Genomic DNA, 27,249 nt, shown 5'->3' on the forward strand with positions numbered 1-27,249 from the left:
CAGGTGGCAATCTTGAAGTTTATCTGGGACCGGAGGCCCGCGCGGATATCTCATCACACTCTATATCGGCCCAAGCTGGAGGGGGGTTGGCAGTACCCTATCTGTCAAAATATTATCAGGCGGCACAGCTACGTTTTCTGGTGGAGTGGAGCCACCCGTTGATGGAAAAGCACTGGTGTTTTATGGATCAGGCGGTGGCTGGGTCCCATGTCTGGAGGGAGCCTTGGTTACGGCATTGACATAAAGCGACGGTCTCTACTCTTCTCCTATCACTGGGCGACCCTTGGGGTGTGGGATACGGTGGTGCTCAGATGCGGCTTGACGACCTTCCCTTCCCCCATAACACCGATATGCGCGAACCCAGAGTTTGCTCCTGGCCTGCGTTCTGAGAGCTTCCAGCGGCTACATGCGAAGGGATGCAGAAGGGTGTGGTGCCTATTTGATAAAGATGGTATTATTCCCTTTGTTCAGCTCCGAGAGACTTGTGGCTTAACGGAAGCAGATAGATTGTCTTATTATCAAGTCCGGCTTTGGGTGCTGCAGCCAACAATTAAGCCCCTAGTTGCGTGAACGCTTTCACCATTCGAGAAGTGTCTCGTAGGGAAGACAGATGATAAGCGGTTGGTATCAGAATTGTATGCGCATCTTCTCAGGGCCATCCCCTTTGCTAAGACGAGGGGGCAGAAGCACTGGGAGAGGGAGATAGGAAGAGAATTGACAGAGGAGTGGGAGGGAATCTACTTCAGGGCGCACCACACGCCCACCATATCCCGGGGGTTGAAACGGCCTATAAGATCGCTACTTCTTGGTACTATAACCCTGCAAGGATTTGTGAGTGGGACTCCACTAGGTCTGGGCTCTGCTGGAGGGGTTATGGGAACACAGGCACGCTCATTCATCTGTTGTGGCACTGCCCGAAGTTGACGAGTGTAGGAAGTTGTCTCTGTATGTACTATTTCAAAGTAAGAAATAGCATGCACAGAGTCCAAGGGTTCCCCTTAGAGGTAAGATAGTGGCAAAAAGAGATAATTCTAATGCTCTATTTTGTGGTAGTGTGGTTGAGCAGTAGGCTTATCAGAGGGTAGTGTTAAGCATTTGTTGTACACACACAGGCAATAAATGTGGAACACACACTCAGAGACAATTCCAGGCCAATAGGTTTTTGTATAGAAAAATATATTTTCTTAGTTTATTTTAAGAACCACAGGTTCATGATTTACAAGTAATACTTCAAATGAAAGGTGTTTCACTTAGGTAACTTAGGAACTTTGAATCAGCAAAATAGCATGTACATTTTTCACAAAAATGGCAATAAGCTATTTTAAAACTAGACAGTGCAATTTTCAACAGTTCCTGGGGGAGGTAAGTGTTTGTTAGTTTTGCAGGTAAGTAAACCACCTACAGGGTTCAAAGTTGAGTCCAGGGTAGCCCACCGTTGGGGGTTCAGGGCAACCCCAAAGTTACCACACCAGCAGCTCAGGGCCGGTCAGGTGCAGAGGTCAAAGTGGTGCCCAAAACGCATAGGCTTCAATGGAGAAGGGGTTGCCTCGGTTCCAGTCTGCCAGCAGGTAGGTACCCGCGTCTTCAGAGGGCAGACCAGGGGGGTTTTGTAGGACACCGGGGGGACACAAGTCAGCACAAAAAGTACACCCTCAGCGGCACAGGGGTGGCCGGGTGCAGAGTGCAAACAGGCGTCGGGTTTGCAATGGAGTTCAATGGGAGACCCAGGGGTCTCTTCAGCGAAGCAGGCTGGCAAGGAGGGGGGCTCCTTGGGGTAGCTATCACCTGGGCAAGGGAGAGGCCCACCTGGGGGTCTCTTCTGCATTGGAGGTCGGATCCTTCAGGTCCTGGGGGCTGCGGGTGCAGTGTCTTTACCAGGCGTCGGGTTCTTGGAAGCAGGCGGTCGCGGTCAGGGGGAGCCTCTGGATTCCCTCTGCAGGCGTCGCTGGGGGGCTTTGGGGGGGTCAACTCTGGCTACTCACAGGGTCGTAGTCGCCGGGGGGGGTCCGCCCTGTTTTGTTGTTTCTCCGCAGGTCGAGCCGGGGGCGTCAGGTGCAGAGTGCAAAGTCTCACGCTTCCGGCGGGAAACGTGTTGTCTTTAAAAGTTGCTTCTTTGTTGCAAAGATGTTTCTTCTTTGGAGCAGAGCTGCTGTCCTCGGGAGTTCTTGGTCCTTTTAGATGCAGGGTAGTCCTCTGAGGCTTCAGAGGTCGCTGGACCCTGTGGAACGCGTTTTTCTTGAAGTGGGGAGACAGGCCAGTAGGGCTGGGGCCAAAGCAGTTGGTGTCTCCGTCTTCTCTGCAGGGCTTCAGGTCAGCAGTCCTTATTTGTCTTCAGGTTGCAGGAATCTATCTTGCTAGGTTCTGGGAACCCCTAAATACTCAATTTAGGGGTGTGTTTAGGTCTGAGGGGGTTAGTAGCCAATGGCTACTAGCCCTGAGGGTGGCTACACCCTCTTTATGCCTCCTCCCTGAGGGGAGGGGGGCACATCCCTAATCCTATTGGGGGAATCCTCCATCTGCATGATGGAGGATTTCTAAAAGTCAGAGTCACATCAGCCCAGGACACCTTAGGGGTTGTCCTGACTGGCCAGTGACTCCTCATTGTTTTTCTCACTATCTCCTCCGGCCTTGCCGCCAAAAGTGGGGCCGTGGCCGGAGGGGGCGGGCATCTCCACTAGCTGGAGTGCCCTGGGCGCTGTAACAAAGGGGGTGAGCCCCCAGGTGTTACAGTTCCTGCAGGGGGAGGTGAGAAGCACCTCCACCCAGTACATGCTTTGTTACTAACCACAGAGTGACAAAGGCACTCTCCCCATGTGGCCAGCAACATGTCTGGTGTGTGGCAGGCTGATAAAACTAGTCAGCCCACACTGGAAGTCAGGTATGTTTTCAGGGAGCATCTCTAAGATGCCCTCTGGGGTGTATTTCACAATAAAATGTACACTGGCATCAGTGTGCATTTATTGTGCTGAGAAGTTTGATACCAAACTTCCCAGTTTTCAGTGTAGCCATTATGGTGCTGTGGAGTTCGTGTATGACAGACTCCCAGACCATATACTCTTATGGCTACCCTGCACTTACAATGTCTAAGGTTTTGCTTAGACACTGTAGGGGCATAGTGCACCATTCTGGGTTTGTCTAATCCTCTCACCTTTCCCCTCCGCTCTTTGAGGGGTCGTCAGATTGCCCTTGCCCTCAATGCGGCCCGTCAGGTGATTTTTGGGTTGTGGGGCATGGTCGGCGTCCCGAGCTATACCTCCTGGCTTTGCAAACTCTGGTATATTTTGGCAATAGAGAAACTAACTTTAGCAGCTCATCAGAGGGCAGATGAAACAGCTGAGCTGTGGAGACCCTTTATTCAGATTCTATCAGCCGAATTTAACAAACTCACGTGTCCTGTGTACCTGAAGGTATTGAGGTTGCTTGGAACTGACTGATCGGGGCGTAGGTAGTTGGGCCTGGGGGGTGTCAGATGAGTGATTCTAATGGCCGGGAGGTGGGGTCCGGTGGGCGCAGGGTGGACTATGGCTGAGCATTGCTGCGAGGGGTTGTGTTGCCTTATTTGTTAATGTTGTATGTGATTTTTCCTTCTGTTTTTCTTCTTTGTGGTTTCTCGGGCGGGAGGGACGGGTATGTATTTAGCTGTGGCTGTACAGCCTTTTTCAATGGAGCTACTTCCTAAGGCTCGTTGACGAACGATGTCATACGCTGCCGGCCCGAGAGGTTGTAGGCGCATAGCTGTGTAATGTGTTTTTTTGTATCTTAAACTAACAATAAATAGATTTGATCCATAAACAAGAACACATTAATTTTTGTTAGTGGAGATTAAGGGCCTCATTACTACATTGATGGTCCGAGGACTGTCAATGTTGCATAGGCAGCTGGACAGCCGCGGTTGCAGCGGTCCAACCGCCACAATACAAGGTTGGCGGGCAGACCCATCAACCTACAGCTGTCCCTGCCAGGATCTTTGATCCCGACGGGCTGACGGTGGTGCAGGTCGTAATCAGCCAGGGTGGCACTGAAGTAAGCACCGCCCCTCTGATTCCAACCTTATTCTCCCCCAGCCTTTTCCGGGCAGTACCACTGCCATGAAAAGGCTGGCAGAGAACAGGCGCAGGAGCCCCCCTGCCCAGCACCCTCAAAATGCGCACTGTCTACTGTGCAGACAGTGCACATTTTGAAGGTGCTGGTGCCCCCTCCCGAGCATTACCGCCAGCTGTTTTATGAGCCAGGCCAATGCTGCCACTGCTTTCCCATTGGGAAAGTCATAATGAGCCAGTGGAGCGACTACCCCGTCGGGAGTTTGGGGGATGGGTGTTTTCATCAGCCAAACTCTTAATTGGCCCCATAGTGATTTTCCCAGAATCACAGGATGTTGGGCCGGTGCCAAGACTAGAACCGTGTTCCTCAGCTATAAAGTCAGCAGCTGTGGCCCTCACGCCACATCCTCACCCCTAGGGTTCTTTCTCTGGTGCGTGTAGGGGCAGTCTGGGAATTACACTTTTTTTTATATAGCGCTTGGTTCTGCCATTTCATAGCGCTGCAAAGCAGGTGCCATTCTTAACAAAATCGCAATAATTCATTTGCATCGACCTTGCAGAGATGAAAAGGTGAAAAGGCTATGTCAGGATTGTAATCTTTGGCATTCTCGTTCTGTCAAGACCTCTGCAGTGGGTGCTTTAATCAACTGACTAGATAAGAGCTTAATACTAGGTAACAGCACGTGCTCTTGATAACCTCCAGAGGGTTACCAACCAAGCACACAGGTTAGTTCTAGGCAAGAAGATGACAAAAGGTGTTGTCTCCAAAGTGGTGGAAAAGGAGTCATGACTCCAGACCCAAGCACTTCACAGCCTCAAGCTTGATAGCAAAAAACATCTTGCCTTTGGATGTAGACTGGTTCTCTTCAAATAAAGTTAAGTTAGTGAGAACTTGAAGCAAAGGTATTACAGCGCTATACATGAGCACCGTTTACGTTGTACACAAACACATTCATTTTTGGTAGCAAGGGGTGATTAAGTGATTTGCCAAGAATCACAGCATGTTGAGCCGGCGCCAAGACTTGTACCGTGTTCCCCAGCTCCAAGGTCGACAGCTGTGGCCCTTACTCCACATCCTCTCCCCTAGGGTTCTTTGTCTGGTGCATGTTGGGACAGTCTGGGAATAACTCATTGTTTTTAATATAGCGCTTGGTAATACAGGTTCTGCCATTTCATAGCACTGCAAAGCAGGTGCCATTCTTACTAAAATCGCTATAATGAATTTGCATTTAAGCTGCCTCTTCTGTTATTCTCTTTGTATGCAGTCAATGTTTTTAAAAGTTAGGCTGGTATTGCCAATGTAGAGGAACAATTCCTTTAACAGTTTAACACATAGAAATACATGGCTGCCCCCTTTCCTTTGCTCCTAACTCTTTTGACCCCCTCATTCTCTTGGTTAAATGTCACGATGGTGCCTCTTTGTGGCTTGTTTGGTGCTATAAAAGTTTAGGTAAACACACTAGAAAGGGTTGCATCTCTGTGATCACAGCCAGTCTGTAGGAATGTGGCAAAAACACTCCCAAGATGGAGGCCATGTTGTGTCCTCTCTCCTGCAGTGACAGGCCTGGGAGGGTTGCTGTGGCACCTGGCATACATCCACTACACTCCAAACTAAAACACATAGGAAAAAGACATTGTAATTTACAACGCCAATAGTTCTAACTCTCACAAATGCAAGAACTATTGCATTGCAAATGCTTGTTTTTGATGCAGAGGTGGTGCAAAGCAATCCCCTACAGTGTACCCCATTTACAAACTGGCTCAATGGGACCACTGCATCAGTTTGTAAAGCTGTGCCCCACATACCTGCACCAGGCATAATGTATGCAAGGTAGGCGTTCCCTGGTTAAATGCCCTGCTGAACTAGCGCAGTGAAATCTTAAAGATTTCACAGCACCATTAAGCGCCTTTACAGCGTCAATTATTTAACACCTGCTCAGATCAGTAGTTAAAGTGACGCTTGGCTTTTCAACTTTGGACCCCCCCTCATATTGATGGAGTAGCGTCATTTTTTTGATGCTAGTCCAGCAATGCGTCAGTTTAGCACCACAGATGCGTCAGAATTTGAGACGCACCTGTGGAAACATGCGCCATCATACGCTGTATCATAAATATAGTGCTTCCAGGGATGGTACAAGAAAACTGGTGAATTGATTCCGATGCGCCAGTTTCTTGTAAATCAGATCCTAAACGACACATTTGCATTTTATGTAATAACACATTGTAGCAAGGTGGCAGTATTATGTGGTATGGCCTTTTAATACTAGCACGTTATCCAGAAGTGGACCTGGCAGAGTGGCAAAGAGCAGTCAGGCTCTTAGAGGAACATGCATTAAGCATTTCACAGCACCAACATGGATAATAAGTAATTGACAAGACTTGAGAGAAATCAGACACTAATTTATAAAAATAAAGCAGATTTTTATAAAATTTTAAACACCAGAACGATAACCTTGGTTATCCATTTTAGAGCTTTAAATAAATCATTAATTTGCAGAGCTGTCAAATTCTATCATTCTGGTCGATGGGAGAAAACACAGTATGCAATCGGTCACTTGTTGGATGAGTTCAGTGGAACCCTCCTGGGGTTGAGGTCTTGCGGGTCCACAGACTAAGCTTCAATAGTCAGTACAATTTTACCTGGCTCGTGGGGCTGGGATGCAGAGGTGTGCTGGGTGTCCTTTGTGCTGAGCTGGACTGGCGGTCTTGGAGTGGGAACCCCTAGCAAAAGGTGACTTGCAGGTCGAGTTCAGTAATACCCTTTGGTTCTTAAGGTTGGAGTTAGCCTCTGACCAGGAATCAGCAGGCAGACCAGCTCAGCGACACTCGGGCGTTTTGGGTGCAGAGGTGCTGCTGGCTATCTGTGGTGCTGAACAGGATCCGCAGGTGCTGGCTCTACCAGGTGTGCCAACGCAGGCTGAAAGGGGATGCAAGTACTGGATGACGGAGCCACTTGTGTGGTTAGTTGAATGGTGATGATGGATCCTCAAGCCTGGAGCGTCAAGTAAAGCAGACAGTAGTAAGGCTGACCACCAACAAGCCTTGGTGCCGGCAAGCACGGCAAACACAGCAGTTTGAGAAATCTTCTTCCAGAGGACCAGGGGAACAACGCAGAAAGCTGAACCTCGCTGAGGGCCATAATTGGAGTTCCCTGAAGGCTCCTGACCACTTACTTTCAGGTGGAAATGCTTCAGGGCATGGTGGACAGTTCTTCAGCTACTCGTGAAAGTGTGGTCTGGTCCTGCCATCGTCAGGGGACTAGCACCTCTAGTCCTAGGGGGTCCTGGTGAAGCGGGTTTGTTGCAGATGGGCTCACCTTCCTTTTTGGAACCAGTCTCTGGTCCGGAGCGAGTCGAAGTCCAGTGGTGTGCAGAGTGACTACCACAGGTCCAGTTGTTGCGCCTCTCTGTGTAGTCCTGCCTTGTCTTCTTGTTTCACAGCAGATCTGAGGTTCTGGTGTCAGAGGTGCCCCTTAAATCCTACATTTAGGGGGTGTCTAAGAGTGTGAGGACTAGTGACCAATGTGTATCTAGTCCTGCAGCTAATCCACCCCTGAAGTGACTGGGTGTAGATCACTAAAATACCCAGAACCCACTATTTCTAAGTGTTTTCAAGATGGCACAGGTCATCTTCCACAGTTCACTCCAGCTGGCCCACCCTAGAGGAGTGCCTGGCTTCTGGCTAGCTAATCTTCCCACCTGCTCTTCTTGGGAAGGTGTCTGGGGCAGGGGAGGCTTTGTCCTCAAGGGGGGTGGGAAATGTCTTTGTCCAGCAGTGGTGCTGCCTTTGAAGCTCACCGCTGTGATGGGTCCATTCACTAGCCATCCTGGCAGGGCGGAGGTGTTGCCTCCATCCTGCACAGGCCTTTGTTCTGACCTATGGGAGCAGCACCCACTCCCCAGCATGGCGTCTTGGCAGCTAACACTCAGAAAAGCCCACCAAGGCCCATGGAAGATGGTATTATGGTGGGCATCCTGTAAGGACACCACCTGCGTTCATGCTAGGTCATCCTGGGCATGAGGATCGTGTCCGGGATTAAAAAGCATGGTGTTTGACACCATACACAACAGAATTCGGTTCAGCCATTATGGAGCTGGACATCTGGGATTTGCCTGGGTGCCAGCCTGTAGGAAGCTGGCTCGGTGTGTGGTGGGTACCCAAGGTACTTACACCTTATACCAGGTCCAGGTATCCCCTCTTAGTGAAGTGTAGGCAGTGTTTAGAAGCCAGGTTGTCTAGAGGTAGCTGTGGGTGAGCAGCCAAGGCTTATCTAGGAGACATGCAAAGCTCATGCAAAACCACTGTAGTCACACAGCACTTACACACATGAAAGAAAACCCACAAAAAATAAAGGTACTTTATTACTGGAACACAATACCACAAAGTACTAGGGAAGTAACCCTCCAATAGGAGGTAAGTATTACACTAAATAAATACACTAGTAAACAGTAATAGGCATGGAAAAGGTTAGAAAACAGTGCAAATGTAGATAACCAATAGTGACCCTAGGGGGAGCACAAACTATATACTAAACCAATGGAATTTGAACACAGGACCCCCACCTAGGTAGGTAGAATGTCTAGAGGGGAGCTGAGAGTACTAGAAAACCACAGAGGTAAGTAACACAGTACCCCCCAGTGACCAAGAAAGCAGGAGTAAAACACTGGAATTTCCCCCAAACCACCCAAAAGGAAGGAAAAGAAGAAAAGAAGACACCCGGACAAGGCTGCAAGAAACCAGTGGTGGATTTCTAGAGCGGAAGACCTGTGGAGAGAGGAGACCAAGTCCAAGAGTCACAGTGGAGTCCAGGAGGAGTAGGAGCTACTACCCACCCAGCTGTACTTGCAGGAGTTGGTCGACAGTGATGAAACTCAGGTCAGCACTGCAGCCCTGGAGCCGGAGAAGAGTTCCTGATGGATGCAGATGAAGTCCCACACTGGAAGGAAGATTGCAGATGGGTGTTGGTGCAGGAATTCCACCAACAAGCCGTGGCAAAGGCAACTATTGTGGTTGGCAGAAAGTGGTGCTGCCGGGGATCAGCAAGGCCCAGGAGGACTCAACCCAGAAGGGAGAGTCAGAGGGGACCCTCAGTGACACAGGGAGACCACAGGAGCAAAGGCAGCACCCACAGGAGTACCACAGGACAGGGACACAGAAGTTGCAAAAGTAGCCCACGCAGCACACAAAAGAAGGGTCCCACATGGCAGGAGAACCACACAGCGGCCTGTGCGTCACAGGAAGGAGTGCTGGGGGCTGGAGCTGTAGTTGCCGTGGAGGAGACTCAAACAAGCCTTGGCAGTTGCAAGAGATGCAGTGCATGTGGGTACTGTCCTGCATGGGAAGTCAAGGGCTTACCTCCACCAAAGTTGGACAGCTGGCAGAGAGAACCAAGAGGACTACTTTGGACCACCACCTGTAATGCAGGATCCACGCAGCTCAGGATGAAAGGAGATACATGCCGCCGGTCGTCGTTGCAGTAGGTGTCTGCAAATGCAGGGGAGTGACTCCTTCACTCCAAGGGAGATTCCTTCTTCCTTCTTGTGCAGACTGAAGACTTGCCATCCTCAGAGGATGCACAGCTGGGGAAATGTTGCTGAAGCCTGAAGGAGCCGTGGAAACAATGTTGCAAAAATAATCTTCTTCGGGGATACAGATTGTCAGTTGCAGGAGGGTCCAGTCGCGGTTCCAGTGGCTAGAAGTCAAATTGGAGGTTGCAGAGGAGTTCTTCTGGAATCTTGCAAGACGAATCTGAGGACCCACCCAAGAGAGAGACCCTAAATAGCCATGCAAGGGGGATTGGTCACCTAGCCAGGTAACCACCTATCAGGAGGAGGCTCTGACGTCACCTACCTGGCCTGGCCACTCAGATGCTCCTAGGCTCCCTGCCAACCATGGTTTCAAGATGACAGAACCCAGGGACCCTCTGGATGAGCTCTAGGTTCGGAGTTATCATTATGTAGCTGGAGATAGGTCAAGTACACTCGTATGGCATCTCGTCACTCACAAAGTCCATGAAAATGGCACTGAAGTTCATGGGGGCACCTCTGCTAGTGCAGGGGTTCCCTCACACACAGGTACTTGGACCCTGCCATCTGGGCTAGGAGGGCCTACCATAGGGGTGACTTATAGTGGGTGTCCTATGGTGAAAAAGGGTGCATGCACCCTTTCCTGTAGGCTGCAATGGCAGGACTGCAGAACACTTTGCATGGGCTCCCCAAGGGTGGCATGATACATGCTGCAGTCCATGGGGATCCTCTAGTACCCCAATTCCCCGGGTACCTGTGTACCATATACTAGGGACTTACATAGGGGCACCAGTATGCCAAATATGGGGAGAAAAAGGTATAGTTAACAAGTTTTAAGGGACAGGGTATAATCACTGGGGTCCTGGTTAGCAGGATCCCAGTAAACACAGCCAAACACACTGACATCAGGCAGAAAATGGGGGTAACCATGCCCAGAAAGAGGGTACGTTCCTACACAACCCATGCTATCCAATAAGCCGCCGGTCACCTGTGGTAGCATTAAGTTTAAAATGCTGCCACAGGGTCATATATGATCATGCATAAATGTCCACACTTAGAGCACAGTTCACCCTGCCTCCTGGGCTTTAGGAGGCCTGCCTTGGGGGGACTGACCGGTGCTATGGCAGTGAATGGTCACAGCCTGCACGTGGTGTGGGCAGTGTCGAACTCGAATAGGCGAGCTGCTCTTGCAGGGCCGACATGGCAGCCCTGCCGAGCTCACCTTTTACTCGGGTCTCTATGAGGTGGTAAAATCAGGGCTGCAGTCCTGGTGACCCCTTTACCATCCCTGCCCCGGATACCACTGGTACCATTTACTAGGGCCTTACAGGGGTGGTGAAGTACTTGCCAATTGGGTTATTCAATTCACAGTTACAATTTAAGGGAACAAGCACTGGGGCCTGGTTAGCAGGTTTCAGAGCACTTTCAGATCAAAAACAATAGCAACAAGTAGTTTAAATAGTGGAAAAAATTCAGCAGCATCTGCAAAAGAGCCCAGCTTCGTACGCACATAACTTTGCAGAATTGTACAGAAATACCACATAATTACACAAAAGCAAATTTTGCAAATTTGGCACACCCCTATTCAAAAGCTCATCCTCAGGAAATACTAAGATGTTTGAGGGGGCTCTAGAGACAAGACTCACAAAAGAAAGAACTGCTCAAGCCCTGTGAAGATTCTGAGTACACAGAAGACCTGTCTCATGTTCACACGGAACAAAAGGCAGTTGCTACCAGTTGTCTGTGTTGGATTGTGATCTGCTTCCAGAGCCATAGCGCCGAGACACCCCAGGGTAGTACAGCGCTCTGTAAGTCTAATTTTCATTTAATTTCAAGTGAGGTGGTGAAGGCATCTCAGAGTGTGGGCCCAGGACCTGGTATTTCTAGTCTGGGTGTCTGTGCACAGCCAGTGGTACCTACACAGCAGGTACAAGGTTAGGACTCTGCGGCTAGGCTCTCGATGATAGGCAAGTCATATGTCATGTGGCAATGAATATTGCAGCATTCCTTGCAATTGTACATAGACAAAAATATTACAATCTGATAAGTTCAGCTTCAGTTACTCAATAGTATTTCAGTTCTTGATTCCTCCCATTGAAATTAATAGTCCAGCTCATGGAAAGTAGTGAAGTTATTTCTTTACTCAACACGTCCGACACTGAATACTGTTGATTCAATCATGCAAGCTACAGATGATTCAGCCAACATGTGTTTCGTCCCATCTCAGACTTTTTCAACTCTTTATCCAGTAATACAAAAAAAACTCTATTTTATTCTGAACCACTGTACTCTAAGCCAGTGGTTCCCAGCCTTTTGACTTCTGTGGACCCCCACTTTATCATCACTGGAACCCAGGGACTCCCACTAAATCGTTATTGGAATCTGAGGACCCCCCAGTGAGTCATTACTGAAAGCTGGGAACTAAGGGGGTCATTATGACCCCGGCGGTCGGTGTAAGTGTGGCAGTAGTACTGCCAAGAGGCTGGCGGTACATACCCCCATATTACGACATTGACAGGTTGGCTGAAGCCAACCCGCCAATGTATCACACTGACCGCGGCATTATGACCCTGCCTACCGCCATGGTTTTTGTGGTGTTCCTAAGAAAAACACGAAAACAATGGCGGTAGGCCCTACCAATGACAGGGAATTCCTTCCCTGTCACTGGTAGGTGGCCCACCCCCCCAATACTCCTCATACAACCCCCACACCCTCTCCATCTACGCTCCCCCTGCCAATCCACCCTCCATTACATGCACACACGCAGGCACACACCACAAATTCACACACTCACACAGGCATACACACATTCATATACACATGCATCCATTCATTCACGCACACATCCGTACACACACTCAAACTTACACACAGACGCGCATTTACTTTTCCATTCATTCATGCATTCTCACAATACACACACACGAACGCAACACTACACACTCATGCGCATGCACGCACACACACAGTCATGCACACCCCCTACACACACACAACACCCCCCACCCCCCCTTGATCCAGGGGGTCTTCCGGTTGGGGACGGGACAGGGCGCTGCTACCGCCAGCAGTGCCTGCCAGCAGAACACTGCCAGGCTGTATTATTTTTCATAATATGTCTGCCGGCGGTCTACTAGCGTGGCACTGCTGGTGGTAGCAGCGCCACCTTACCACTGTCTGGCCACAGCCGGATTTCCACCCATGTTGTGGCGGAAATCCAGCTGTGGTCATATTATGGCAGACGGATGTTAGCCTCGGCTACGGTCTTTTGGCGGCCATCGCCGCAGCGGTAGGTGGCACTTACCACCAATGTTTTAAAGAGGGCCTTAATCTGTTAATAATTTTTTATTTTCTAAGCAGTCGCGGACCCCCTGAGGAGGCTTCGCAGACCACTACTGCTCTCTGCACTCCTCTACTCTGAACCGCTCTACCCTGCACTACTCTACTCTACGCCACTGCACTCTACATCACTCATGCCACTCTAATCTATTCTGCACCATTGCACTCCATGCAACTGTACTCTATGCCATTCTACTCTACACCTCTGCACTCTACCCTGCACCACTCCCTACCCTGTACCACTCCACTCTATGCCACTTCACACTACTCTATAACAATCTACTCTACGCCACTGCATTCTACTCGGCAACTGTCTGAACCACTACACTCTATGACACTCTACTGTATGGCAAAGCACTCTATGCAATGCCCTCTATGCCAAAGCTATCTGCCTCTGCACCACTGTACTATACAGGACTTCATTCTAGGGCACTCTACTCCACTCTGTGATACTCTGCTCCTTGACGCTCTATTCCATTAAACTCCACTCCTCTCTATGACTCTCCACTCTATGATACTCTACTCTTTGACGCTCTACTCCATTAAACTCTACTCCTCTCTATGACTCTCCACTCTACCATACTCTACTCTTTGATTCTCTACTCCATTAAACTCTACTACACTGTATGGTACTCCACTCTACGATACTCTACTCTTTGACGCTCTACTCCATTAAACACTACTCCTCTCTATGACTCTCCACTCTACCATACTCTACTCTTTGATGCTCTACTCCATTAAACTCTACTAAACTGTATGGTACTCCACTCTACGATACTCTACTCTTTGACACTCTACCCTATTAAACTCTACTCCTCTCTATGACTCTCCACCCTATGATACTCTACTGTTTGATGCAGTATTCTATTAAACTCCATTCTACTCTGACATTCTATGACATTCTGTGCCACTCTAAAACACTATCCACTCCACAACGCTCTACGCAACTTCCTCTGTGCCACGCCATGCCACTTTACTCCACCCTATTCTACGACACACTACTCCACCTGCTACTCCATTGTACACCACTCCACTCTATGACAATCTATGCCACTCCACTCTATGCCACTCTCTTCTACTACACTCTACTTTACTCTATGCCATTCTACTCTCTTACACTACTCCACTCTATGCCACTCCACTCCATGAAAATCTACCCTGCTCTACACCACTCTACAACACTCTACTTCACTCTACACAACTCCACTCTACTTTACACCACTCCGTGTCACTCTATGTCATTCCACTCTATGCCACTCCACTCCATGACAACCTACCATGCTCTACACCACTCTAAAACACTCAACTCCACTCTACACAACTCCACTCTGCTTTACACCACTCCATGTCACTCTATACCACTCCACTCTATGCCACTCCACTCCATGGAAATCTACCCTGCTCTACACCACTCTACAACACTCTACTCCACTCTACACAACTCCACTCTGCTTTACACCACTCCATGTCACTCTATACCACTCCACTCTATGACAATCTATGCCACTCCACTCAATGCCAGTCGCTTCTACTACACTCTACTATACTCTATGCCATTCTACTCTCTTAAACTATTCCGCTCTGTGCCCCTCCACTCTATGACAATCTACCCCACTCTACACCACTCTACAACACTCCACTCCACTCTACACAACACCACTCTGCTTTACACCACTCCATGTCACTCTATACCACTGCACTCTATGACAATCTATGCAACTCCACTCTATGCCAGTCGCTTCTACTAGACTCTACTATACTCTATGCCATTCCATTCTGTTACACTACTCCGCTCTGTGCCACTCCACAGCTTGACAATCTACCCTGATCTACACCACTCTACAACACTCTACTCCATTCTACACAAATCCACTCTGCTTTACACCACCCCATGTCACTCTATGCCACTCCACTCTATGCCACTCCACTCCATGACAATCTACCCTGCTCTACACCACTCTACAACACTCTACTCCACTCTACACAACTCCACTCTGCTTTACACCACTCCATGTCACTCTATGCCACTCCACTCTATGACACTCTACTCCACTCTGACACTCTATGACACTATGCCACTCAACTCTACTCCCTTCCACTTTATGACACTCTTCTCTCACCACAACACACCACGCCTCTCCATGACACTCCACCTCACTCCACTCAACTCTACTGTACACCACTCTATGCCACTCCATAATACTCTACTCTACTCCGCTATACACCACTCCACTCCACACCACTCCCTTTAACCCCACTAACTTTTAGCTATGCTGTGCACAACAGGGCTAAAACATATTGGTAAAGCCAATACCTCTTGTATAGGTGAGACCCACTGGCTTTGCCAGTGCTTGTTATGTACAGCATATGTGCACAAAATTATTCCAAATTATTTAAAAAAAGAGAATAAAAATGGCTTGCAACTGGCATCACCAACTGTCAGGGTAGATGCAGTGCTCTCATAGTTTTGTCCCATATATTTGTCACATGCAGTGGTATCATACATTTATCTTGTACTGTGGCTGCATATATTTGTCTCATACATTAGTCACATGCAGTGGTATCATACATTGATCTTAGACAGTGGCCACATACATTTGTCTCATACATTCATCACATGCACTTGTCTCATACATTTATCTTAGACAGTGGTCGCATGCATTTGTCTCATACATTACTCACATGCAGTTGTCTCATACGTTTGTCTTAGACAGCATTCGCATACATTTGTCTCATACATTAGTCACATGCAGTGGTCTCATACATTTATCTTAGACAGTGGCCACATACATTTGTCTCATACATTAATCACATGCAGCTGTCTCATACATTTATCTTAGACAGTGGTCGCATACATTTGTCTCATACATTAGTCACATGCAGTTGTCTCATACGTTTATCTTAGACAGCGGCTGCATACATTTGTCTCATACATTCATCACATGCAGTTGTCTCATACGTTTATCTTAGACAGCGGTCGCATACATTTGTCTCACACATTAGTCGCATGCAATTGTCTCACACGATTATCTTAGACAGCAGTCGCATACATTTGTCTCATACATTGGTCACATGCAGTTGTCTCATACGTTTATCTTAGACAGCGGTCGCATACATTTGTCTCACACATTAGTCACATGCAATTGTCTCACATGTTTATCTTAGACAGCGGTCACATACATTTGTCTCTTACATTGGTCACATGCAGTTGTCTCATACGTTTATCTTAGACAGCGGTCGCATACATTTGTCTCATACATTAGTCACATGCACTTGTCTCATACGTTTATCTTAGACAGCGGTCGCATACATTCGTCTCATACATTAGTCACATGCAGTGGTATCATATATTTCTCTTAGACAGTGCCCACATACATTTGTCTCATACATTCATCACATGCACTTGTCTCATACGTTTATCTTAGACAGCGGTCGCATACATTTGTCTCAAACATTAGTCACATGCAGTTGTCTCATACGTTTATCTTAGACAGTGGTCACACAACATGTGTCTCATACATTCATCACATGCAGTGGCCTTTGTTTATCTGACTGCTGCTATTTCACAGCATACCAGATAGTGTCCATTGAAACTGTTCTGCATGAGGTTATGCCTTCTTTCTTTCTTTTTCTTTTTTTCTTTCTTGCGTCTTTTCCTTCTTTCTTTCCCTCTTTCCTTGTTGCATTCTTTATTTCTTGTCTTCGCTCTTTGCTACTGCCATCTTTGATTTTTCTTTCGTTCTTTCTTCTTTCTTTCTTTCTTTCTTTCTTTCTTTCTTTCTTTCTTTCTTTCTTTCTTTCTTTCTTTCTTTCTTTCTTTCTTTCTTTCTTTCCTTCCTTCCTTCTTTCTTTTCTTTTTTCTTTCTCCCTTGCCTTTTTTCACACCTTTCTTTCTTTCTTTCTTTCTTTCTTTCTCTTTCTTTCTTTCTTTCTTTCTTTCTTTCTTTCTTTCTTTCTTTCTTTCTTTCTTGCCTTTTTTACTCCATTCTTTCTTTCTTTCCTTCTTTCCTTCCTTCCTTCTTACTTTTCTTTTTTTCTTTCTCTCTTGCCTTTTTTACTCCATCCCTTCTTTCTCAAACACCAGAGGCTGACAGGCAGTGCCAGGCTGATTGTCTTTTTTGCCTCTGTGTTAGCCAGCCAAGACTGTTTGTTTTTACTAACAGTATGTATATAACGTAGTTACGTGAAGGGATTTCCAGCCAGACGTCAACCATTTGCCTGTGGTTGTGTCATTCACATTATTCCCCTTCCACTCAAGCATGCGTCGAGGGACAGTGCATCAGCCCACTTTAGCCATTGGCTGACTTCAGTATAATTACGGCTTGCTGCCCTTTCACAAGGGGCACGTGCACAGGCAAAGTAGTCCCCTTCAGTGCCATGGAGTACTACAGCATTGTGTGCCTTTTTGGGTCCAAGAAAAAGCATTTTTGCCTTAGCAGATGTTTTGTTTTTCACATTGATGAGGGTCTGAGCTTCCTGAACAATGTTTAGCAAAAATCCAAGACAAAACCAAACAAGAATTGCCAAAAGACTGGCAGTCAAACCTATTGGGTCTGCCAATGCTTATTTTATACTAGTTCCTTTCATCAACGGAACATATGAACTGAACTAAAAGTACACTGGTAGCAGGGGGTAAAGAGCAGGGGTGCTACACCACAGATAGACTTGACATCCTTGGCGTGGTCTCCCCTAACTTTTTGCCTCTGTTTCCCAGGTTGTTGATGTGTGCTGGACTCTGTTTTTGCTGTTTCTGTTACTCTGGGCACTTTACCACTGCTATCCAGTGCTAAAGTGCGAGTGCTCCTATGTAAAATGTATGTGTAATTCGATTTCCATGATTGGCATATTTGATTTACTACTAAGCCCCTAGTACAGTGCACTAGAGGTGCCCAGGGCCTGTGAATCAAATGCTACTAGTGGGCTTACAGCACTGGCGGTGCCACCCACAGTAGTAGCCCTGTAAACATGGCTCAGACCTGCTACTGCAGTGTCTCTGTGTGCAGTTTTAAACTGCCAGTTCAACTTGGCAAGTGTACCCACTCGCCAGGCCTAAACCTTCTCTTTTCTTACATGTAAGGCACCCCTAAGGTGAGCCCTAGGTAGCCCCATGGGCAGGGTGCAATGTATGTTTAAGGTAGGACATATACTAATATGTTTAAATGTCCTTACAGTGAACACTGCCAAATTTGTTTTTCACTGTTAAAAGGCGTATCCCTCTCATAGGTTAACATAGGGGCTATCTTTAAATATGATTAAAGTGTAGATTCCCTTTGGGAGCGGATAGACATGTGGAGTTTGGGGTCTCTGAACGCACAATTTAAAAATACATCTTTTAGTAAAGTTGGTTTTGAGATTGTGTGTTTGAAAATACCATTTTTAGAAAGTGGGTATTTTCTTGCTTAAACCATTCTGTGACTGTCTGTTTGTGGATTCCCTGCCTGGGTCAATTTGACAGTTGGGCAGTTTTCACATCTCTCTAGAGTCTAGACAGTGACACAAAGTGAGCTGAGGTGTAGCCTGCATATCCTGATGAGCCATCTATGCTAGGAGGGAGGGGAGGAGTGGTCACTTACACCTGAAAGGGCTGTGCCTGTCCTCACACAATGCAGTCTCGAACCCCCTGGTGTGTGTCTGGGGCCTGGACTGGGCAAGGCAGGATTTCACAAACAAGAGAAACTTTCCTTTGAAGTAAGCCTACTTCGAAGGCCAAAATGGGTATAAGAAGAGCACCCAAAACCACAGATTTTAGATCACTTCTGGAAATCAAGAGGAACCTCTGCCAAGGAGAGGAGCTAAAGAGCTGAGGAGAAGTGCTGCCCTGCGTGTGACTGTGTTTTGTGGAGCTATCCTGCAGTTGCTGCTTCTGCCTGTGCAAGGGGACAAACACTAGACTTTGTTGTGCATTCCTGTTTGTGAAGAAATCTCCAAGGGCTTGTCCTGAGCTTGCCTCCTGTTGTTGAAGTCTCAGGGCCATCAAAAACTTCACCTGCTTGCACCTGGACTCTCTGCTGAGACACCTGCCCTGCCAATTGGTGCCCTATCCAGTTCCTGGGCCTTGAAAGGTGAAGCTGGCAGACCAAGATTGAAAATCCACGCACAGACCGCTGTGCGGGGAAAATATCGACGCACCTTCCGAGACGCAGCTGAAAAACGAAGCGCCGCCGGCTTCGTGGCAGAAATTGATGCTCCACCGGCATTGCGGCTGGAAGATCGATGCACGCAGCTGGACAAATGATGCGCAACACGCGCTGACGGGGGCTTATAACATTGCAAGCCACATAGCGCGGTTTTGCTGATATCGTGCGGTAGGATTTTCAACACAAACTTTGCTGGGTGCGGAAAAATGACGCAAAGCCTGCCTGGACCCGCGTGCTTGCCTGAATCAACACATCCCTCTCCTGCAGAGAGGAAAAAGCGACGTATGCCGACCGGACCGGAAGAGGAGAAACAACGCACGGTCTCGCTTGCGGGTGAGAAATCGACGCATCGCTAGCCTTTTCCGACACACACTCGCCTGTGCGTGTTATTTTGATGCTACCCAGGTTCTTTTGAATGCTAACAGTGTTTTTGCTGTTTTCTCAAGGATTTAAGACTCTTTTTGCTTTTTAATTCTGAACTTGACTTCTGTATGGTGGATTTTGTCGTTTTGGTCATGTTTTGTGTAGATAAATATTTCCTATTTTTCTAAACCTGTGTTGTGTCATTTTGTAGTGTTTTCACTGAGTTACTGTGTGTGTTGATACAAATACTTTACACCTAGACTCTGAAGTCAAGCCTGCCTGATTGTGCCAAGCTACCAAGGGGGTGAGTGGTGTTAACTGAGGGTGATTCTCCTTTACCCTGACTAGAGTTTGGGTCCTTGCTTGGACAGGTGGTAACGCGCTGCCAACCAAAGAACCGATTTCTAACAACCACAGTGAGAGCAGAGACCAACTACAGTGAGTCTGAGACCCTTGAAACATGGGGGTCAGTGACTGTGAGAGGAATGTGTTTGATTTTATTGATTTCTTGAATGAATAATCATAAGTCTGTTAATTTTGTATTTGATTGCTCTAATTCTTGACCTAGGTGTAAGTGTAATGGGCACGCCCGAGAGTGTGTGACCGACCAGCTGGGCCAGTTGACCTGCAACTGCCAACATAACACCACCGGGTTGGACTGTGAGCGGTGCCGGCCATTTTACCAGGACCGACCCTGGGCCCGCGGCACGTCGGAGGCTGCCAACGAGTGCCAGGGTGAGTACTCCTGGGAGTGAGGCATGCACGTGGTGTGGTGGTTCTCAATAAGGGTGTGTCCTTGTGTGAGTGTACAACATAAGTGTGCATCCATTGGGTTTCTTTGTGACTCCTTAGATCTCCATACCTTTGTACATATGTTGAGTGTCCCAATGTGTGTGTTTTGGAAAGCCATATATCCCACCATTGTGTGTGTGTGTGTGTGTGTTAGCCATGCGCCTTTGACTGTATTCAAACTCAAATGATGATTATGGAGTAGGTCTTCACAAAGATGGTAGCACGTATACAAGTCCCTATAAGGATGATTCTGTGTCTGCGATTAAGTAACAATATATTTGCAAATTTGAAGCAGGATCCTGTATCGTGATTTTTATTTTAATAACTTTCAGTTAGTAGTATATTTTAAAAACAGTAGGAAAGGTTGGTCCCCACAAGGCTTGTATACACACATAGTTCCGCAAGGATGGTAACGTGTGTGCGTGCGTGCGTGTGTGCCATCTGTCTACGCCCCAGCTCACTTATTGTGTGTGTGCAGTTGTCCTCGAAGCGTGCCATTGCATGGTTTACACATTCACCAGAGTGTTTTGACAATTGCTTGTGCTGTGTGCATTGATACTGCAATATCATTATACAAAGTGATAAAAACACACAAAGAACATCAACCACCCAGCAAGAAACCATCTCCTCAACAACACAAGTAAAGCACTACACATAACATCAACGAACAGAAACCTTCCCACGTGATATCAAGTCTAAAGTGAATAGTATAGTTAAAATACGGATAAGCAGGGATGGGTACCTTAAATTGCTCATAGCACTAAAACAAATTATCCTTTACGAGGAGCTAAGTAGATTTGTTTTTAAACTTGTGGTTATTAGCATTTGGTTCAAAATTAAGACACTTAAGGAGAGCCTGGGCATCATGGAGCCATACAGGGCGACCATGTGCACAAACTGAACAATGCAGCAACAAAATTCAACTTATATCTAGAGATCTTACGCTAAAAGAAACAGCAGCTCAACAAACAGAAAAATGCGGCACTTCCCAATGTGAGATTCTCTCGTGCAAACCCTTCGGGACACAGTGGGGAGATCAACATGAGGAGAAAAAGGGGGGACAGATGCAGGCATATCACCCCCCACATATTATAATCAACCCTCCAGAACCTACAATATGCAGGAGCTCATCTGGCCTCAAAGTCAGGCACAGCACTCGAGCCGACTGTGCAGGGTGTCTCCTGTGCCTGGCACCCTAAATCGGGGGAAGATCGGTCGCCAGCAAATCCTCCCACATTTCTAGATCCCTTTCAGCATTCTCGTCTGTGCGTACAGCTCTTAGACGTGTCTCTTCTTGCATATCAGCTAGCCAGCTACCCCCTGTGGGGGCTGCAGGTTGTGTCCAGTGTATCGCCACTCTCCTCATGGCCACACCAGATCTAAGAGAGTGAGTCATTGGCCTATTTGGGCCCCTCGTTTAGGTGTCAGGAGCACTCCAATCAAGCAGTGTTCCACGGAGGCCTCCATCACATGTGTGTGACTCCCCCGTAATGTAGTCAGGACTTCCTCCCAGTACCCTTATCACGTGCCACAATGCCAGGTCATATGAACAAAGGTCGCTGGAGTCAGCTGGCAATCTTCAGAACAAGCGCTATTACTCCTGTGTAAGCACAGTGGGGTCAGGTAGGCTTGGTGTAAGTAATAAAATTGTGTAAGCTTGAACCTCGCATTGCTTGCTACTTCCATAACCTAGGCAAACTCTCTCTTCCAAGCAACCTTCGTGAGGGGCACCGTTAGCGCCCCTACCCACCTGTCCTGGACAGCTGTCACGTCAGTATGGTGAGTCCCTTTAAGGGCTCTATAAAAGTCTGGGATTCCGACGGCTCGGCGGGGAAAGTCAGCCAGATCCCTTGAATTGTACGGGACACTTTGGCGTATTGTAGGAACTGATCCTGGTGAAGGTTAAACACATCTTGAGTCACCAACATCGTAAGGAATATACTGTTGAGGTATAGGTCACCAACGGTATTGGAACCACCTCCAAACCATTGTGTCAGGTCCATCAACAATTGAATTTCACATACGAGCATCAGCCAACGAAGGGGCAAGAGTCTAGCAAAGGGGGCCCGATGCAACACCTGGTCACTACCTGCTCCCACGCCACCTGCTGGACAATAAAGGGGTGGCCACTTGGGATACCTGATCCCAGCATAAGGCAGTGCAGGAGGTCTCCCCCCGCGCCCCATGCACCCAGTAGATTCTTCTCCATGTTCGGGCCATCCGAACACCACTGAGCAGCATATTGCATAAGACTCGCAAAGTAGTGCAGTCTGAAGTCCGGTAGTCCCAGACCCCCAGGTCCGTGTTCCAACTTCAGTAGATCCAGCTTAACTCTGCTGTGCTTACCTGCCCACACTAGGGACACTAGGGGTTTTTGAGGTTGGTGAAGGTAGACGGTTGCATTTCGTACATAGCATTTTGCAGGGCAGGAAAGCCATTTTGTTGAGCGTGACCCTGCCCATCACCAACAGCAGTAGGCTTATCCAGAATTGAGCTGGGCCCAGATCCCAAACGTGATCCATCGCCCACTGAAGCTCAGTCATGGGGAGCTCAGCTGATTGTACCCTTGCCAGTGCAGCCAAGTGGAACAGTCCTGTCTTCTGTTTTTTAATCTGAAGGCCTGACGCTGCTCCAAATTCAGACATGATGAGCAACAGTATTTTAAATGACTGCTCAGGGCATGTGACATACACTAGGGCGTCGCCTGCGTAGAGCAAGACAACGTGGGTGATACCCCCACCTCGACCCCCCACTTGGTCATGTCGTGGCAAAGGTGTATCACCAGCGGCTCCATCGCTAAAGCGATAAGGAGCAGCAACGGGGGTCATCCCAGTATAGTACCCCTTTCTATAGGAAAACGTTCCAACAACACAACCCTGTCCAAACCCGCGCAACCGAATCAGTATGGAGCAGCTTCACACAGGACAGAAATATCGGTCCCAGCCCCATTCTCCGGAGAATCTCCCAAAGGTACCTTCAATCAAGGGTGTTGAATGCTTTTTCATCATCTACAGCAAGTAATGCTACTTCTATCCCACTATCAGTGACCGGGTGTAGGACATGTGACAACCGCCGCAGATTCATGTGAGTCCCACGTCCTGGCAGAGAGCCACACTGGTCATCGTGTACTAGATGAGTGACCACGCTGCGTAGTCTTGTAGCAAGAGCTTTTGCAAGAATTTTTGCATCAACTCCCAGCATGGACAGGGGACGGTAGGAGCTGGAATCCAAAGAGTCTCTACTCAGCTTGGGGAGCATAACTATCTGCGCTTCATGCATAGTCTGCAGCAGTATCCCATGCCCTCACGCTTCCTGGAGTGTTTCTCACAGGTGGGGGAGGAGTAACCCCAAATATGTCGGGTAGTACTCGACTGGCAGCCCATCCAAGCCTAGTGCCTTACAAAGCGCCATCTCCCGAACTATCTCACTTAGCTCCTGCGACGAAAGCTCTTCCTTGAGACTCTCCACCTGTTCGGGCTTGAGGCAAGGGAGTGGCAATGATTCGAGAAACTTGCATGTTCCCTCCACTCTGCTAAATCCCTGTGTGCCAGAAACTGATGCAAGGTGGTCCTGCAGAAGGAGATACCCTCAGCCTGTCACCCTGCAAGTGTGCCATCCTGGCTCCTCAAAGAAAGAATCGCTGGGTGTGGGCATTCCCTCTTAAGTAACCACGTCAGTAGGAGTCCCAATTTATCGCCTTCACGAACCATGCCGAACCAGGCAGTCTAGCCTATCCCAGCTCTCTTGAACAGCTCTCCAGGCTGACAATAACTGCCCATGCTGGCTAAGCAGAATTTCCTAAGAAAATGAAGCTTAAATATTTAGCTATTTGGAAGGATGAATTATTACAGGCATAAAAATTTGCGTGCTGATCAGACCTCATTGCCAGTGCCCTGACCCTAAAGTCTATGTCAAATTGGCTGTACACAATTGAAAACAGCTAATTTACCTGTAAATCCCTAGAATATGGTACCCTAGTGCCCAGGGCATGTAAGTTAGAGGGGTACCCTTGGGCTTGGAGCACTGATTGTGCCACCCTGGAGGTCCCCCAAGTAGAACGAGTCCCTCAGTCTGCCGCTGCAGACTGGCAGAGCAGTCGTACATTGCTAGCCTGACTGCCATGAAAAGCAATGGCAAGGCCAATATTTCCCCTGTACATCTGTGTAGGTCAATCCTCTGGCAGGCCTATCGACTTCTAAGGCAGGGAGCAACATATGACATGGACAGGACATGTATTTTACATGTCCTGACAGTAAACATTCAGAAACAACCTTTTACTGAGGAAAAACTTGGTCGCCTAATGCGGCGTTCACATACTAGTCAGAGTGGCGACTATAATAGTGACGGTCTTAACAGAAATTCTGAACACATCAATAACTAAAGGTTCAGTTCCGTGTCTGTGGAAACACGCCATAGTTAAGCCACTGCTTAAGAAAAACATTTTGGATGCTGCGGAATTCCAGAACTATAGGCCTATTTCCTTACTACCCACCCCGGCCAAAATACTAGACAAGCACATTAATACGCAACTCTCCACCTTCCTAGAACATAACAACCGTCTCCACCCACCCCAGATGGGTTTTAGACCGGGACACGGCACAGAAGCAGCGCTGATCGCAGTGGTGGAGGAAGCTAGGAAGTGCGTGGATAAGGGACGGACTACAGTAGTCATACTGCTCGATCTGAGTGCGGCGTTCGACACTGTAGACCATCAGCTGCTGGCCCAGAGGATGAGGAACAGCGGAATTAAGGGACGAGCCCTTCGGCTGCTCATCTCCTTTTTAGAAGGTAGAACATTTCAGGTCCTTGACCGGTCCCATTGCTCAGATAAATTCCAATATAACTGCGGCGTTCCACAGGGATCATCTCTTAGCCCGACACTTTTTAACATATATATGCCCCCTCTAGCCACGGTGGTGGAATCCTTCGGACTAACCTTGGTGTCTTACGTACCCAATTGGTGGTCTCCTCATCGGACATAGCCTCAGAAGGCGCCACACTGTCCTCCTGTCTACAAGCTGTGTCAGGATGGATGTCGGACAGCAAACTGCAACTAAACGGTGAGAAAACGGAACTAATGATCTTGGGCCCAGAATCTTCACCAAGCAAACCGATTAAGATTCCTAGCACCTTGGAGGAACTTCCTCCTCCAAAGAAACATATCAAAAGTCTAGGGATATGGCTGGATCCCTTGTTGACACTGAAAAGCATGCTAGGCACATATCGTCTACCTGCTTTGGCCTGCTGAGACTCCTGAGGAAGGTCTTTGTAATTCTGCCCGCCTTGGCCACAAGGCTCATCATCCAGGCTACCGTTCTTTCCAGGTTACATTATGGCAATGGCCTATTTTTTAGCTCTCCGTCTTATGTAAAGAAGAAACTGCAGCGGGTACAAAATGCGGCTGCCCGCTTGCTAGTGGATGTTCTTAGATGGACCTTGGTAAAAGCGGGTTTAGTCTCTTTACACTGGCTACCCATCGAACAGCGCATAAAATTCAAGGCTCTGTGCTGTATACACAGGTCCCTTCACAATAGAGGTCCTCCACTCTTAAAGAATCTTGCCTCTTTCTACAAACCGAATAGAGACCTTAGATCGTCGTCAGCAGCATTGGCTACTCTACCCAGAGTAAACAAAGTTAGATGGGGCGGTGCCACAATGGCATACCTGGGTGCCAAGTTGTGGAACTCTCTGCCTCCCAAATTGCGACTGATAAGCCATGAATACAATTTTCGGAAGGCTTTGAAAACTTGGCTGTTTTAGATCTGGTGGGTGCAATGCCGAGATCTGGTCATGGTCCGCTAGCGCTGGAAAGCCTTAGGGTAGCCATGCGCTCTACAAATTGGATAACATAACAAGTGCATAATTTCATGCTTACCCCTCAGCTGTGCTAACGCCTTAATGGTGCAAACAAAGTGGGCACTACAAGGTATCAAACAACTCGTTACATTAGGTCCAACTTGTATTTCAAATCGAAATTAATGTAAATTGTTGCAGTGTGCAGATTTTACAAAGCTGCCACTTTGTCGCCTTAAAAACTCCTCTACCTAACTGGGCACACGTAGAGCCTGCTCCACGATACAACTTTCTGCCCTCCTGGTCAGATGTGCCAGTGACTTTCAGGAAGGAAAACAATGAGAGATTGCAGACCAGAGAGCTTTCACCTCCCTCCTGCAGGAACCACTTTCTACCCCCCCCTTGGTCAGCTCCCTGACTGGTTAAGCTGCCTTCATCCTCCATCTTGTGCCAGATGAAACAGGGGCATCCACAGTGGACCTCACTGGTCCCTGTAGTGACTGATATCACACACAGAATCCTACTACCATACATGTGACACACAATCACTGCACGTGCACACACTGGACACACTCACACGCAATGTCAGCGCAAGGTTCTGGGTTTCACATACCAGTGGATCTTTACAGGGGAGTGGTCTGTACTTTGAATTCTCTCTGATACCCAGGAAAAGGTCTGGTTTTACTAATGATCCACAAAACATGGTTTGTTACTAAAGCTTCTTTATGTGGTACCCCCATACCACAGACAGTAGCCCATTCTCACTGTGGCGGCATGCTTGGTACAGTACTGTAGGTCACAGACAGGTTGTGGACCTTGCATCACTAGAGACAGACCAAAGTATAATTCAGGATGTTGGTTTCACAAGTAGTCAGGCCCTCTGGCAGGGGTACAGGCCAACCAGTGTCCATCTCTTTTCAACACTGCAACTTGAATTACAGAATATCTTTCAAATATAAATTTTAATACAGAGTGATTTGTCTCTGAGACTTCCAATTGGTGACTGAGGGCCTCATTATGACATTCCGCCAATGTACGCTGCCATCAGGCCACCTGTGCGGCCTGAACCACGCTGGCCCTATTATGGTTTCCCCGATGGGCTGGCGGGCGGAAACAGAGTGTCCATGCACTTGGACTAGGCACAGCCAAAATGAGTGTCCCAGTCAGCTCGGGGTCCTCTGGGCTCTAACAGGCACAGAAGGACCTGCTCCTGGCCCACGCGCAGCCATGACAGCTGGCCCAGCCCAATTTTATGGTATTTAA

The 27,249-nt window shown here is 48.0% G+C and overlaps 1 protein-coding gene across 1 annotated transcript in view; it reads left to right on the top strand.

The window, feature by feature from the left end:
* LAMC3 (laminin subunit gamma 3) overlaps positions 1-27,249 on the top strand; it is a 527,783-nt gene that overhangs the window by 146,801 nt on the left and 353,733 nt on the right. The window contains exon 4 of the mRNA XM_069237073.1: positions 19,970-20,136. Within this exon, the coding sequence (XP_069093174.1) occupies positions 19,970-20,136 (167 nt within the window). The remainder of the gene's footprint in view (positions 1-19,969; positions 20,137-27,249) is intronic.

The sequence above is a fragment of the Pleurodeles waltl genome, chromosome 6 (assembly GCF_031143425.1).
Source record: "Pleurodeles waltl isolate 20211129_DDA chromosome 6, aPleWal1.hap1.20221129, whole genome shotgun sequence".
NCBI lineage: Eukaryota > Metazoa > Chordata > Amphibia > Caudata > Salamandridae > Pleurodeles > Pleurodeles waltl.